Source organism: Salmo salar, chromosome ssa24, assembly GCF_905237065.1.
Source record: "Salmo salar chromosome ssa24, Ssal_v3.1, whole genome shotgun sequence".
Lineage (NCBI taxonomy): Eukaryota > Metazoa > Chordata > Actinopteri > Salmoniformes > Salmonidae > Salmo > Salmo salar.
Genome location: NC_059465.1, coordinates 9,992,087 through 10,008,058, shown reverse-complemented (window position 1 = coordinate 10,008,058; position 15,972 = coordinate 9,992,087). Strand labels below are relative to the sequence as shown.

At 45.2% G+C, this 15,972-nt stretch overlaps 1 protein-coding gene across 5 annotated transcripts in view; it reads left to right on the top strand.

Moving 5' to 3' along the window:
- The window catches only part of LOC106585124 (serine/threonine-protein phosphatase 2B catalytic subunit gamma isoform), a 70,996-nt gene that overhangs the window by 49,326 nt on the left and 5,698 nt on the right, over positions 1 to 15,972 (top strand). For 3 of the 5 annotated variants that reach the window (XM_014170981.2, XM_014170979.2, XM_014170982.2), the window contains exons 5-12: positions 548 to 693; positions 2,277 to 2,416; positions 4,741 to 4,818; positions 7,913 to 8,007; positions 8,731 to 8,856; positions 9,097 to 9,174; positions 9,658 to 9,748; positions 11,883 to 11,980. In XM_014170981.2, the coding sequence (XP_014026456.1) occupies positions 548 to 693; positions 2,277 to 2,416; positions 4,741 to 4,818; positions 7,913 to 8,007; positions 8,731 to 8,856; positions 9,097 to 9,174; positions 9,658 to 9,748; positions 11,883 to 11,980 (852 nt within the window). The remainder of the gene's footprint in view (positions 1 to 547; positions 694 to 2,276; positions 2,417 to 4,740; positions 4,819 to 7,912; positions 8,008 to 8,730; positions 8,857 to 9,096; positions 9,175 to 9,657; positions 9,749 to 11,882; positions 11,981 to 15,972) is intronic. The other 2 variants (XM_014170980.2, XM_014170983.2) reach the window with 1 other exon arrangement.

The window sequence follows — 15,972 nt, the reverse complement described above, 5'->3', positions numbered from 1 at the left end:
TGAATTCAGGCGCACCGGTTTGAGTTTGTGAAGAACCGCAATGCTGCTGTGTTTTTCACGCTCAACAGTTTCCTGTGTGTGTCAAGAATGGTCCACCAGCCAAAGGACATCCAGCCAACTTTACACGTCTGTGGAAAGCATTGGAGTCGGGGCCAGCATCCCTGTGGAACGCTTTCGACACCTTGTAGAGTCCATGCCCAACGAATTGAGGCTCTTCTATGGGCAAAAAAATCGTAATATTAGGAAGGTGTTCCTAATGTTTTGTACACTATGTATCTATGTCCATTATATTTTCTACATATGATTTTAGTCATAAAGTTTACACTGAAATTGTTTTCCAATCCCGAAAATGTATTAAATATATATATATTTTTTTACACTTTCACTTATGCAGAAAAAACCTGGCATGTAGTGAAGCTTAGTTTGACCTTGGTTACAATTGAAGTGGTACTGCCTCATTTCATCAAGAGTTTAGCAAGCGCAAGTAGATGCTCTCTGAAAGTGATAGTGAACCATATCTTATGTGAATCCCCTGTTCCATGTTTAGGTAAGATCAAGTACTCAGAGCGCGTGTACGATGCCTGCATGGAAGCCTTTGACTGCCTGCCACTCGCTGCTCTCCTCAACCAACAGTTCCTGTGTGTACATGGTGGGCTCTCACCAGAAATCAACTGCCTAGACGACATTAGGAAAGTAAGTCCGTGTTTGACTACAAACTAAGTTTGGATGAATTTAAACTCAGCAAAAAAAGAAACGGCCCTTTTTCAGGACCCTGTCTTTCAAAGATAATTCGTAAAAATCCAATAACTTCATAGATCTTCATTGTAAAGGGATTAAACACTGTTTCCCATGCTTGTTTAATGAACCATACATCATTAATGAACATGCACCTGTGGAACGTTGTTAAGACACTAACAGCTTACAGACGGTAGGCAATTAAGGTCACAGTTATGAAAACTTAGGACACTGAAGAGGCCTTTCTACTGACTGTGGAAAAACGCCAAATGAAAGATGCCCAGGGTCCCTGTTCATCTGCGTGAACGTGCCTTAGGCATGCTGCAAGGAGGCATGAGGACTGCAGATGTGGCCAGGGCAATAAATTGCAATGTCGTACTGTGAGATGCCTAAGACAGCGCTACAGAGAGACAGGACGGACAGCTGATCATCCTCGTCGTGGCAGGCCATGTGTAACAACACCTACACAGGATCGGTACCTCTGAACATCACACCTGTGGGACAGGTACAGGATGGCAACAACTGCCCGAGTTACACCAGGAACGCACAATCCCTCCATCAGTGCTCAGACTGTCCGCAATAGGCTGAGAGAGGCTGGACTGAGGGCTTGTAGGCCTGATGTAAGGCAGGTCCTCACCAGACATTACCGGCAACAACGTCGTCTATGGGCACAAACCCACCGTCGCTGGACCAGACAGGACTGGCAAAAAGTGCTCTTCACAGACGAGTCACGGTTTTGTCTCACCAGGGGTGAGGGTCGGATTCACGTTTATCGTCGAAGGAATGAGCGTTACACCGAGGCCTGTACTTTGGAGCGGGATCGATTTGGAGTTGGAGGGTCCATCATGGTCTGGGGCGGTGTGTCACAGCATCATCGGACTGAGCTTATCATTGCAGGCAATCACAACGCTGTGCATTACAGGGAAGACATCCTCCTCTCTCATGTGGTACCCTTCCTGCAGGCTTGACAATGCCATACTGCTCTTTCTGTGCGTGATTTCCTGCAAGACAGGAATGTCAGTGTTCTGCCATGACCAGCGAGGAGCCCGGATCTCAATCCCATTGAGCACATCTGGGACCTGTTGGATCGGAGGGTGAGGGCTAGGGCCATTCCCCCCCAGAAATGTCCGGGAACTTGCAGGTGCCTTGGTGGAAGAGTAGGGTAACATCTCACAGCAAGAACTGGCAAATCTGGTGCAGTCCATGAGGAGGAGATGCACTGCAGTACTTTAATGCAGCTGGTGGCCACACCAGATACTGACTGTTACTTTTGATTTTGACCCCCGCCCCCCCCTTTGTTCAGGGACACATTATTCCATGTCTGTTAGTCACGTCTGTGGAACTTGTTCAGTTTGTCTCAGTTGTAGAATCTTGTTATGTTCATACAAATATTTACACATGTTAGGTTTGCTGAAAATAAACGCAGTTAACAGTGAGAGGATGTTTCTTTATTTGCTGAGTTTAGTAGATAAAAAAAAAATCTGTGATCAATCAACTTTCTTTGACTCACGGTGCTGTTCGTGTGTATCTGCGCTCCACAGTTAGACAGGTTTAAGGAGCCTCCAGCATTCGGCCCTATGTGTGACCTGATCTGGGCTGACCCAGGAGAGGACTACGGTAGTGAGAAGACAGCAGAACACTTCAACCACAACTCTGTTCGAGGCTGCTCCTACTTTTTCAGGTATGCTACCTGCTCTATATCAAGGTTCAGCTACCTAAGAAACTTATATGGCCAATAATACTGGCCATAAGTTGAAAATAATACGGTTTGCTACTTGAAGAGCTACTGGAGACCCACCAGGGATACAGCTGTGTTTTAGTTAGTTGAAGTATAGGCCCCTGCACTGTCCAGTTCGGGAGTATACTGTAAGGTATTTACCCTAGGAAGCGCCAGTCCATTGCCTCCCTAGCTGTACTAGCATTCAGAAAGTTTTTCCACATTTTGTTACAGCCTTATTCTAAAATTGATAAAAGAAATTACTCAATCTACGCACAATACCCCATAATGACAAAGCAAAAACTGTTTTTTATAATTATTTTCAAATGTATTAAAAATGAAAAACTGATATCACATTTACATAAGTATTCAGACCCTTTACTCAGTACTTTGTTGAAGCACCTTTGGCAATGATTACAGCCTCAAGTCTTCTTTGGTATGACGCTACAAGCTTGTCACACCTGTATTTGGAGAGTTTCTTCCCTTCATCTCTGCAGATCCTCTCAAGCTCTGTCAGGTTGGATGGGGAGCGTCACTGCACAGCTATTTTCAGGTCTCTCCAGAGATGGTCGATCGGGTTCAAGTCCGGGCTCTGGCTGGGCCACTCAAGGACATTCAGAGACTTGTCCCGAAGCCACTCCTGCGTTGTCTTGGCTGTGTGCTTAGGGTCGTTGTCCTGTTGGAAGGTGAACCTTCCCCCCCAGTCTGAGGTCCTGAGCGCTCTGGAACAGGTTTTCATCAAGGATCTCTCTGTACTTTGCCTTGATCATCTTTCCCTTGATCCTGATTAGTCTTCCAGTCCCTGTCGCTGTAAAACATCCTCACAGCATGATGCTGCCACGACCATGCTTCACCGTAGGGATGGTATTGGTCAGGTGATGAGCGGTGCCTGGTTTCCTCCAGACGTGACGCTTGGTTTCATCAGACCAAATAATCTTGTTTCTCATGGTCTGAGTCCTGTAGGTGCCTTTTGGCAAACTCCAAGTCAGCTGTCCTGTGCCTTTTACTGAGGAGTGGCTTCCGTCTGGCCACTCTACCATAAAGGCCTGATTGGTGGAGTGCTGCAGAGATGGTCGTCCTTCTGGAAGGCGCTTTGTCAGATTGACCATGGGGTTCTTGGTCACCTCCCTGACTAAGGCCCTTCTTCCCCAATTGCTCAGTTTAGCCTGGCGTCCAGCTCTAGGAAGAGTCTTGAAGGTTCCAAGCTTCTTCCATTCAATGCTGCAGAAATGTTTTGGTACCCTTCCCCAGATCTGTGCCTCGACACAATCCTGTCTCAAAGTTCTACAGACAATTCCTTTGACCTCATGGCTTGGTTTTTGCTTTGACGTGCACTGTCTGTCAAGTGTGGGACCTTATATAGACAGGTGTGTGCCTTTCCAAATCTTGTCCAATCAATTGAATTTATCACAGGTGGACTCCAATCAAGTTGTAGAAACATCTCAAGGATGATCATTGGAAACAGGATGCACCTGAACTCAATTCCAAGTCTCATAGCGAGAGTCTGAATACTTATGTAAAGAAGGTATTTCAGTTTTTTTTTTACTTTTTGGTTAGTCATTATGCGGTATTGTGTGTAGATTGATGAGGGAAAAAATAGTATTTATTCCATTTTAGAATAAGGCTGTAATGTAACAAGTGAATGGGTCTGAATACTTTCCGAATGCACTGTATATCTCTTTCCGCTGTTGATGGGTTTTTGCCACGCTAACTAAATGCAGGTGTCCGGCTAATTGCCCGAGCAGTCTTTGATGAGAGGTGGAGTAGGCTGGTGGGGTCATTGTAGAAACCCAAGTAAAAGCCGGTCAGCCACATAGATGGGCTGCTTCCCAAATGGCACCTTATCGCCTATATAGTGCACTACCTTCGGCTATGGCCCATAGAGCTCTGATCAAGGAAGTGCACTGTTTAGGGAATAGGGTGCCATTTGGGATTCATATCAAGTCTGCTCTCCTGTGGCTGTGGCCTACTGGCTGCCTCTGGAGCAGCTATAAGAGTCCATAAATACCACAGCCCTCCTTGGCACTGTTCTGCTCTGGCCTCAGTGGTTCAATTAAACCCTCCCTACCTCCCAGGCCAGAGGGCAAGAGACTGACAGGAATTCCAAATGTATTTCCAAAAGTAAAGAACAGCCAGAAAATGCTTCTAATGGCCACACGCTGTTCCTCAAAGAATTTCGGTCATATCTCACACTACGTGGTTGCCAGACTGACTCTGTGAGGTCCAGCTTTAACCTCACTCCACTGGCTGTTCTAATTGAATGTTTTTCTCGCTCTCTTGCCTTGCAGTTACCCGGCAGTATGTGACTTTTTGATAAATAATAACTTGCTGTCGGTAATAAGAGCACACGAAGCACAGGATGCAGGGTAAGTTTCACTGTTTACAGAGTAATACATTTAACCGTTTAACCTCTTACATCTAGACGTTCCGCTAGCGGAACACCTGCTCCAATATCCAATGATGGGCGTGGCGCGAAATACAAATTCCTCTAAAATCCGAAAACTTCAATTTTTCAAACATATGACTATTTTACAGCATTTTAAAGACAAGACTCTCGTTAATCTAACCACACTGTCCGATTTCAAAAAGGCTTTACAACGAAAGCAAAACATTAGATTATGTCAGCAGAGTACCGAGCCAGAAATAATCAGACACATATTTTTCAAGCTAGCATATAATGTCACAAAAAACAAAACCACAGCTAAATGTAGCACTAACCTTTGATCTTCATCAGATGACAACCCTAGGACATTATGTTATACAATGCATGCATGTTTTGTTCAATCAAGTTCATATTTATATCAAAAACCAGCTTTTTTACATTAGCATGTGACGTTCAGAACTAGCATACCCCCCGCAAACATCCGGTGAATTTACTAAATTACTCACGATAAACGTTCACAAAAAACATAACAATTATTTTAAGAATTATAGATACAGAACTCCTCTATGCACTCGATATGTCCGATTTTAAAATAGCTTTTCGGTGAAAGCACATTTTGCAATATTCTCAGTAGGTAGCCCAGCCATCACGGCTAGCCATTTAGACACCGACCAAGTTTAGCCCCGATCAAACTCCGATTTACTATTACAAAAGTTTCATTACCTTTGTTGTCTTCGTCAGAATGCACTCCCAGGACTGCTACTTCAATAACAAATGTTGGTTTGGTCCAAAATAATCCATCGTTATATCCAAATAGCGGCGTTTTGTTCGTGTGTTCCAAGACACTATGCGAAATGGCAAATCAGGGTCGCGAGCATGGCGCAATTCGTGACAAAAGATTTCTAAATATTCCATTACCGTACTTCAAAGCATGTCAACCGCTGTTTAAAATCCATTTTTATGCCATTTTTCTCGTAAAAAAGCGATAATATTCCGACCGGGAATCTCCGTTTAGCTAAACAGAGGAAAGAAAACAAAGCTTTCGGTCGACGCGGGCACGAGCCTGAGTCTCACAGTACTGTAACCAGCCACTACCCAAACGCGCTACTTTGTTTCAGCCAGAGCCTGCAAAGCCACGATTCAGCATTTTGCCGCCTTCTGAGAGTCCATGTGAGCCGTAGAAAGTGTCACGTAAGAGCAGAGAGATCCCCTGTAATAGATAGAGATAATCAACAAGGCCAAGAAATGGTCAGACAGGGTACTTCCTGTACAGAATCTTCTCAGGTTTTGGCCTGCCAAATGAGTTCTGTTATACTCACAGATACCATTCAAACAGTTTTAGAAACTTTGGAGTGTTTTCTATCCAAAGCTAATAATTATATGCATATTCTAGTTTCTGGGCAGGAGTACTAATCAGATTAAATCGGGTACGTTTTTTATCCGTCCGTGAAAATACTGCCCCCTAGCCATAACAGGATAACGGGTTAAAACATTTTTTAAAGTGAGGCGAAAAAAATGTAATAATAATATAAAAAATAAGTTGTACCCCTTGTAATAATATTAAACAATCTTGGGACAACACCTAGCGACCTCAAGAGATTTTAGCTTTTTGGTATTGTAGCGAATGGAGGGGCAGGGAATAGAACATGGGTTGCTGCTGTGAAAGGCAAACACCCTACACATCGCACCAATAGGGTGGGAATTATAAAGTGTCTCATATAGCGAGCATCGCTACAGTGCCCTTTCCGAACGGGAGGCACGTCCCTGCGCTTTGACTACTCGGCACCCTAGTACGTCCTGGCCACGCGTTCCGATACCCTCACGGCCGCCTTCCCACTTTTGCCACCAATGTAGCAAACGGCGTGGCAGGGAATCAAAACCGGGTCACTGGTGTGAAAGGCCAGAGGGTAAACCCTCTTGGTGGGAATTGTAAAGCTGCTCATATAGCGAGGATCATGATAGTATAATGGTTTTGGAATGACAGATCCACTAACCCAGTTTTAGTCACAGATGCATAGATCTACCATTTTTAATAATTGATGTGCTGCTGATAGCAGTCTACTAATCAGACTTATTCTTACTATACTGAACTGCTTCAGTTTCTGCTTGAGCTATTTAGCTTGAATTCTACACGTCTCCCACTACCATACAAATAAGACGGCTGAAGCAAGCGCACACCTTTTCTTCAGCGAATGTAGTTATTCTGTAGTAGTTCCCCTAACCACGCAGGTAGCCTAGTGGTTAGAGGGTTGAGCCAGTAACTGAAATGTTGCTAAATCGAATCCCCGCGCTGACAAGGTAAAAATCTGTCCTTCTGCCACTGAACAAGGCACTTAACCCACTGTTCCTATGCCGTCATTGTAAACAAGAATTTGTTCTTAACTGACTTGCCTAGTTAAATAAAAGTTAAATAAAAAATAATTGAACTGCCTCCTAGCAAGAGACCATTGTGTTACTATTAGCAGAAATACAGGCTATTGCACACCTGATTTGATACCAATCATCATGATATCATTCTGCAAGGTAGGCCTACATTTAATTGGCATGGGTTTTTTTTTAAGGATGACCTTTAGAATTTACTGTTTTGGCATGCTTTTCCATATTGCAGATTTTATAGGGCCCTATATATACTGTATCTTACCTTAAGAAGTGTTTACCTCAGGCTGACTTCTGGCATCTATTGGTGCAATGTTCCATAAATGTCCAAATCAACTTAAAGTATCTACAAAATACGTTTTTTGCAGTGACAACAATCTGTAAGGCTACAGCTAACATGTTTTCCTTTTACCGTTTGCGATTCACAAATGATTTGATTCACCTCGATTGAACAGCACCCTAACTATTACAATGGCAAAGCAAATCATTCGATTTCTCAAAATGAATTGTTTAAAAGAATCGATTCATATTAATTAATTAAATGAATCGCTCAGTTATATTTCTTTTTTTTTACTATTTTGAGAAATGTGAAGCAGCCATCTGTTGTACAGTGCATTACATTTGTATGGCCTTACAAAAAATATGTGAGTCTCTTCACCATTTTATTTCTCAAACTAAGGTAATTTTGTCTCTCATCCCAGGTATCGGATGTACAGAAAAAGCCAGACTACAGGCTTTCCTTCATTAATTACAATCTTCTCGGCACCAAATTACCTAGATGTATACAACAACAAAGGTTTGTGTACTCTTTATATCAAGACTGTGATGTGTTATATGCATAGTGTAGTACGTGCCTTTGTGCTGTTGTAAAGAGCCATTTTCTGTTTACCATCAAATGTCACGTTCGAGTGAGGCGCGTATCCCTACATCAAAAATCTCTGTAACAGGATAGCTAACGTTGATGTCGGGACCTTGACAAACTTCCAGTGAGTGAGTGAAGACATTGAAAACATGCAAGACTGGTGGCTATAGCTATGTTCAACAAGTATATTATTCTTCTGGCTTTATCTAGCTCTATTTGTGATATTTTACTTTGCGTTGCTGGCTTGCTAGGTAATCAACCCTTTGAAGACATCCACGATGTTGTAGATGATAACCATCTGACTACGTGTTAACTTGCACGAACTGAATTTGAAGTTGCATGTGATCGTATCCTCTTCCATGTAAACAAACTTTCTGATGCACACGTGTGGGCGACAATTCATGACGGGGCCGGGAAATGGGTCTATAGCTGTTGTCTGCTGGCTGGCATACAACCACAGGGTCAGGTTTCACAAATCTGGGATTTTGATTCCCGTCCCTTCTCTGACCTTTCTGCCCCTCCAGGTCCACTTGGGCTGTCCCCAAAATAGGACAACAATTGGCTGGTATTTTTTTGCCAGTGATACATTTAGTCTGTTAGTCAGAATGGCTAACTTGATCATTCTTTTTGTTCTTTACATCTCACTCCAACTTCCAGCTGCTGTATTAAAGTATGAGAACAATGTGATGAACATCCGGCAGTTCAACTGCTCCCCCCACCCCTACTGGCTGCCCAACTTCATGGACGTCTTCACCTGGTCTCTGCCTTTTGTTGGAGAGAAAGGTATGTATATGCTCCCTGTCCATATCAGTGCTCTTGTCAGAGTTAAGAATGTGCCAGTAGAATTCCAGGAATGAGCATTGGAACATTCTAGCATGAGAGGGGTGTGTTTTGGTGCTAAAAATGCAACTACAAAAAAAAAAAAAAACAGTACTAGATCTGCACCCTAAAAGATGTAGCACAGAGTGTTTTGGTGGTGGTGGTGCTAACTGAGTTGTGGTGGTACCTCCCTTCTCCGCACAGTGACAGAGATGCTGGTGAATGTGCTGAACATCTGCTCAGATGATGAACTCATGTCAGAAGGAGACGACCTGTGTGAAGGTAAGAGGAACAGCCAGGATTGAATAAGGCACGTTAAGACCCCCGCACCCCTCCTAACCCCACATTATCACTAGTGTTAGGAAGGTAAAGCTGGTAGCTTCATTTTTCACTACAGCTGGTTCATCCACAGCATGTCATAACAGCTCTGTCAGACAAACACACACACAGTCTCATGTCTGGAGTTCATCTAGAACATCCCAGGAGTCACTAATGCTCTGACGGAGCTCAACTCGACATTCCACTGTACCCTCCTCTCCTTTACTCCTCTCCCCTCTGCTCCCTCTCCTCCGCTTCCTCCTCCTCTGTTCCCCTCTACTTCCTTCCTTTTCTCCTCTTTACTCTCCTTTCTTCCCTCTGTTCCCTTACTTTTCTCATTTTTTTTCACCTTCCTCTGCTCTGATGTTCACAGACTATTTCAAGCAGTAGAAAGCATTATGATGCCCAACCAAATGCTGAGAATATTTTATTGTTGTATTTTATGAGAAGATGGTGGAATCCCAGCAGTGCGCAAGGAGGTGATCCGGAACAAGATCCGAGCCATCGGGAAAATGGCCAGAGTCTTCTCTGTTCTCAGGTGAAAAAGCCTTTCGCTCTCTCCGTCTCGTCATCACACACGACAGCATAAAGGCTGAGCTGAATGGCACACCATTCCCTATATAGTGCACTGCGTTTGACCAGGGTCCATAGGGCTCTGGTCAAAAGTTGTGCACTATATAGGGAATAGGTTGCCATTTTGGACGCAACCATACTGAAAAGGGAAAGTCAGACTTGGAGTGAATGGAGCAGAGAGGGATGGGAATAGACTGGAGTCTCTATTTTTAGTTGAGACTAGAATGAGTCTAGTTTATGAAATGAGTGAAGTCAGTTTGAAAGTGCACAATGACTTTGTGTTTGAAAACACAGTGCTGCTTTTCCATAAGGATGAATGAGCAGGCAACAGTGAGTCACGAGGCAGCACACGGTGAGGCTGCATAATGCCATTAGACATGATTCCAGATTAATGCTGTCTCTGTGATTAGCCTGCCACACAACTGCAATGGGAGATATGTAGATCAGCACAGAGATCCTATAATTCAAATGTGTTCTAGAAGTAGGCCTATTTCTATATAGAGCAGGCTGTCTTTCACAGTGGCCCATATACAGAGATATCACGGGATGCTGCAGCTGCTACAGCTCTGTATGAGCAAAAATGATGAGGGTTTTAACATATGTAAACTCAGCAAAAAAAGAAACGTCCTCTCACTGTCAACTGCGTTTATTTTAAGCAAACTTAACATGTGTAAATATTTGTATGAACAAAAGATTCAACAACTGAGACATAAACTGAACAAGTTCCACAGACATGTGACTAACAGAAATGGAGTAATGTGTCCCTGAACAAAGGGGGGTGGGTTAAAATCAAAAGTAACAGTCAGTATCTGGTGTGGCCACCAGCTGCATTAAGTACTGCAGCGCATCTCCTCCTCATGGACTGCACCAGATTTGCCAGTTCTTGCTGTGAGATGTTACCCCCTCTTCCACCAAGGCACCTGCAAGATCCTGGACATTTCTGGGGGGGAATGGCCCTAGCCCTCACCCTCCAATCCAACATGTCCCAGATGTGCTCAATGGGATTGAGATCCGGGCTCTTCGCTGGCCGTGGAAGAACACTGACATTCCTGTCTTGCAGGAAATCACACACAGAACGAACAGTATGGCTGATGGCATTGTCATGCTGGAGGGTCATGTCAGGATGAGCCTGCAGGAGGGGTACCACATGAGGGAGGAGGATGTTTTCCCTGTAACGCACTGCGTTGAGATTGCCTGCAATGACAACAAGCTCAGTCCGATGATGCTGTGACACACCATCCCAGACCATGACGGACCCTCCTCCTCCAAATCGGTCCCGCTTCAGAGTTCAGGCCTCGGTGTAACGCTCATTCCTTCGATGATAAACGCGAATCCGACCATCACCCGTGGTGAGACAACCGCGACTCGTCTGTGAAGAGCACTTTTTGCCAAACCTGTCTGGTCCAGCGACGGTGGGTTTGTGCCCATAGGCAACGTTGTTGCCGGTGATGTCTGGTGAGGACCTGCCTTACAACAGGCCTACAAGCCCTCAGTCCAGCCTCTCTCAGCTTATTGCGGACAGTCTGGGCACTGATGGAGGGATTGTGCGTTCCTGGTGTAACTCGGTCAGTTGTTGTTGCCATCCTGTACCTGTCCCGCAGGTGTGATGTTCGGATGTACCGATCCTGTGCAGGTGTTGTTACACGTGATCTGCCACTGCGAGGACGATCAGCTGTCCGTCCTGTCTCCCTGTAGCGCTGTCTTAGGCGCCTCACAGTACGGACATTGCAATTTATTGCCCTGGCCACATCTGCAGTCCTCATGCCTCCTTACAGCATGCTTAAGGCACGTTCACGCAGATGAGCAGGGACCCTGGGCATCTTTCTTTTGGTGTTTTTCAGAGTCAGTAGAAGGCTTCTTTAGTGTTCTAAGTTTTCATAACGGTGACCTTAATTGCCTACCGTCTGTAAGCTGTTAGTGTCTTAACGACTGTTCCACAGGTGCATGTTCATTAATTGTTTATGCTTCATTGAACAAGCATGGGAAACCGTGTTTAAACCCTTTACAATGAAGATCTTGTTTAGTTACTGAAAGCTTTGTTAGATCTCTAAGATGTTTGTGTCTCTCGCTCCCTCTCTTTCTCCCCTCTCTTTCTTCAGGGAGGAGAGTGAGAGTGTGCTGACACTCAAAGGACTGACCCCCACTGGGTCGCTGCCTCTAGGAGTGTTGTCAGGGGGCAAAGAGACCTTGCATACCGGTACGTGTCTCTCACCCCCCCCAAACTCCCCTTTCCTCCCCCACCCTGCTGTCTCTGTCTTTTTCTATCTCTCTGATGCCCCCCTCTCCCCCTGTCCACCATTCCCTACCCTCACAGAGGGCCTTGGGGTGCCATTTAACACTGTGCCGTTCTCCCTGTGCTAACACAGGCTTAGCCCAACCGCACGGTAAACTGAAGGATGTACGCTTCACTGAACGTTTTGCAATTTTTACATTTCATTATGGAAAACAAATCATAGACCCTACTCCTCTGCGTTCCGTTTTTAAATTATGCAGTCCAGAGGGAAACTATCACTGCCACTGAAACCTACGTATGGGACGCAGCCTTTGTCTGTCTGGGGCTCTGTGTCAAGCCAGCCGTCCGCTTTAGGTAGTAGTCTGGAAAACCCGACCTGAGGCAACAGAGAATGGTTTCAATGATGGACTCTTTTGGCATAGAGGAACTACGTCACTGCCTAAAATACAGGGACTCTGCTGACAAATCACGAGGCAGACATGCCAGAACATCGCGATTCAAAACCAAAGTTTGCAGGCAAAACCTTTGTTGTGGTTTTAGTTAAGGTAGCTGATGTGCCGTCTAGTCAAATGGCTACGCAGACTATTTGCATTGCCCCCCCACCCCCTCTTCTACGCTGCTGCTAGACTGTTATCTATGCATAGTCACTTTAATAACTCTACCTACATGTACATATTACCTCGACACCGGTGTCCCCGCACATTGACTCTGTACCGGTACACCTGTATATAGCCCCGCAATTGTTATTTACTGCTGCTCTTTAATTATTTGTTATTCTTTTTTGGGGGTCTATTCATAAAACTGCATTGTTGGTTAAGGGCTTATAAGTAAGCATTTCACTGTAAGGTCTACACCTGTTGTATTTAGCGCATGTGACAAATTTGATTTAATGCGAACTAGCCACTTAATTCACTCGTAAAAAAAATGACCTCTTTGTTCTCCATCTTGCTAGCTACTATTTAGTATTTTATTAAAGCCGTTAAAGTAGTAACGAAGGCAGTGTCATAGTTTTTCTTTGCCAAAAGAGTCATTGAAACCAGACCCTAGTCACTGTGTTGCCTAGGGTCAGGTTTTCGAGACTAGTTGGGTAGAAGGGGAGGGGGACTGAGCTGTGGGCGGGCGGTTGGAGGGGGGCTGGACCGAAGTGGCCTGTCACTGATGTGGTCAACCAGCCCAGCTAAAGGTCAACCAGCCCAGCCAGCTGGGGGAATACACACACATGGCGCAGGAGGACCTGGTCTGTCAGCAGGGAGGAGAAAAGGGAATGCTGGGGGTTGGGGGCTGGTCTCCTCCCAGTCGAGGCAGAGGTGTAGCGAATAGAGTTAGAGCTGTGAGCATTCGGACGGAAACCACATGACGTGACCTTTACCAGAATGCCATTGTCTGTGTATGTGTCCCAAATGGCATTCTATTCACAATAGAGTGCACGACTTTTGACCAGAGCCCTATAGACAATGGTCAAAGGTATTGCACTATATATAGAATAGGGTGCCATTTAGGGGACGCACCTTGTGTCTGTCAGCCCCTCCTGTCAGATGTGTGTTCTGGTTCATTACATCCCCTGTTTGTTGTTTCTCTTCACTGCTTCCTAGCAGTACTCTAGTGACATTTTAGGGGTACGCTGTCCAGTTTTGACTGCAGTGCTCTTTAAAAACCTGCCGTGACAAATGAAGGGAAATGCCTTAGCCTAGCTATTTCTATTCCACTCCTTCTAAGATGTTTTATTGTCACACACACCGGATAGCTGCATCGAAATATGCCTTGCTCAAGGGCACATCAACCGATTTTATTTTATTTATTTGTATTTCATTTGTATTTCATTTTTAAAATGTTCACCTTGTCAGCTTGGGTATTAGAGCCAGCGACTTTTCGCTTACTGATTTTGAAATTCAACGGAGGGCCGCATTTTTTGAGAGACGAATTGTTTGTTAAATCAATTTGCGGGGGCCACCCGAGTGGCGCAGCGGTCTAAGGCACTGCATCGCAGTGCTTGAGGCATCACTAAAGACCAGAGTTCGATCCTAAGCTCTGTCACATCTGGCCGTGACTGGGAGACCCATGAGGCGGCGCACAATTGGCCCACCGTCGTCTGGGTTAGGAGAGGGTTTGGCAGGCAGAGATTTCCTTGTCCCATCGCGTTCTAGCGACTCCTGTGGCGGGCTGGGCGCATGCACACTGACACGGTCGCCAGGTGCACGGTGTTTCCTCCGACACGTTGGTGCGGCTGACTTCCGGGTTAAGCGGGCATTGTGTCAAGAAGCAGTACGGCTTGGCTTGTTCGTGTTTCAGAGGACGCACCGCTCTCGACCTTCGCCTCTCCCGAGTCCGTATGGGAGTTGCAGCGATGGGACAAGACTGTATCTACCAATAAGATACCACGAAATTGGGGCGAAAAAATGATTAAATAATGTCTCGCGGGCCGGATTGAAGTGCCCGGTGGGCCGTACTTTGCCCCCCCAGCTCTAACCGCTAGGCTACCTGCTGCCTGTATGACTATAACAAATGAAAGATGGTCTTATAGCTAGATTCACCACCAGTTATTCTGTGAGTGACACCAGTAACAAAGCACCTCATTAAGAACAACTCGAATAGAAAGATTAAAGCTGTCATCTCACCACAGTTCTCATCTGTCTTCATCACACGTATGTGTTCCTTTGAAAACTGAGCCTGAATACACTTCATTATGACAATGTGAGACGTAATGAGGTGCCTTTATTGACTTCACAGGAAATCAGTTCCCTTCTCCTCAATCTACACACAACACCCCATAATGACAAAGCAAAAACAGGTCTAGACATTTTTGCAAATGTATTACAAATAAACAGATCTTATTTACATAAGTATTCAGACACTTTGCTATGAGATTTGAAATTGATCTCAGGTGCATCCTGTTTCCATTGATCATCCTTATGTTTTTACAACTTGATTGGAGTCCATCTGTGGTAAATTCAATTGATTGGACAGGCACACACCTGTCTATATAAGGTACTACAGTTGACAGTGCATGCCAGAGCAAAAACCAAGCCATGAGGTCGGAGGAATTGTCCATAGAGCTCAGAGACAGGATTGTGTCGAGGCACAGATCTGGAGAAGGGTTCCCAAAGATTTCTGCAGAATTGAAGGTCCCCAAGAACATAGTGGCCTCCATCATTCTTAAATGGAAGAAATTTGGAACCACCGAGACTCTTCCTAGAGCTTGCATGCTCGGCCAAACTGAGGAATCAGGGGAGAAGGACCTTGGTCAGGGAGGTGACAAAGAACCCAATGGTCACTGACAGAGCTCCAGAGTTCCTCTGTGGAGATGGGAGAACCTTTGAGGGACAACCATCTCTGCAGCACTCCACCAATCAGGTCTTTATGGTAGAGTGGCCAGACGGAAGCCACTGCTCAGTAAAAGGCACATGACAGCCCGCTTGGAGTTTGCCAAAAGGCACCTAAAGACTCAGACCATGAGAAACAAGATTCTCTGGTCTGATGAAACCAAGATTGGCCTGAATGCCAAGCGTCACGTCTTTAGGAAACCTGGCACCATCCCTACAGTGAAGCATGATGGTGGCAGCATCATGCTGTGGGGATGTGTTTCAGCTACAGAGACTGAGAAACTTGTCAGGATCAAGGAAAATGTATACGGAGCAAAGTACAGAGATCCTTGATGAAAACCTGCTCCAGAGCGCTCAGGGCCTCAGACTGGGGCGAAGGTTCACCTTCCAACAGGACAATGACCCAAAGCACACAGCCAAGACTACGCAGGGGTGGCTTCGGGACAAGTCTCTGAATTGCCCAGCCAGAGCCCAGACTTGAACCCAATCAAACACCTGACAGCTTGAGAGGATCTGCAGCGAAGAATTGGAAAAACTCACCAAATACAGGTGTGCCAAGCTTGCAGCGTCATACTCAAGAAGACTCGGCTGTAATCGCTGTCAAAGGTGCTTCAACAAAGTACAGAGTAAAGGGTC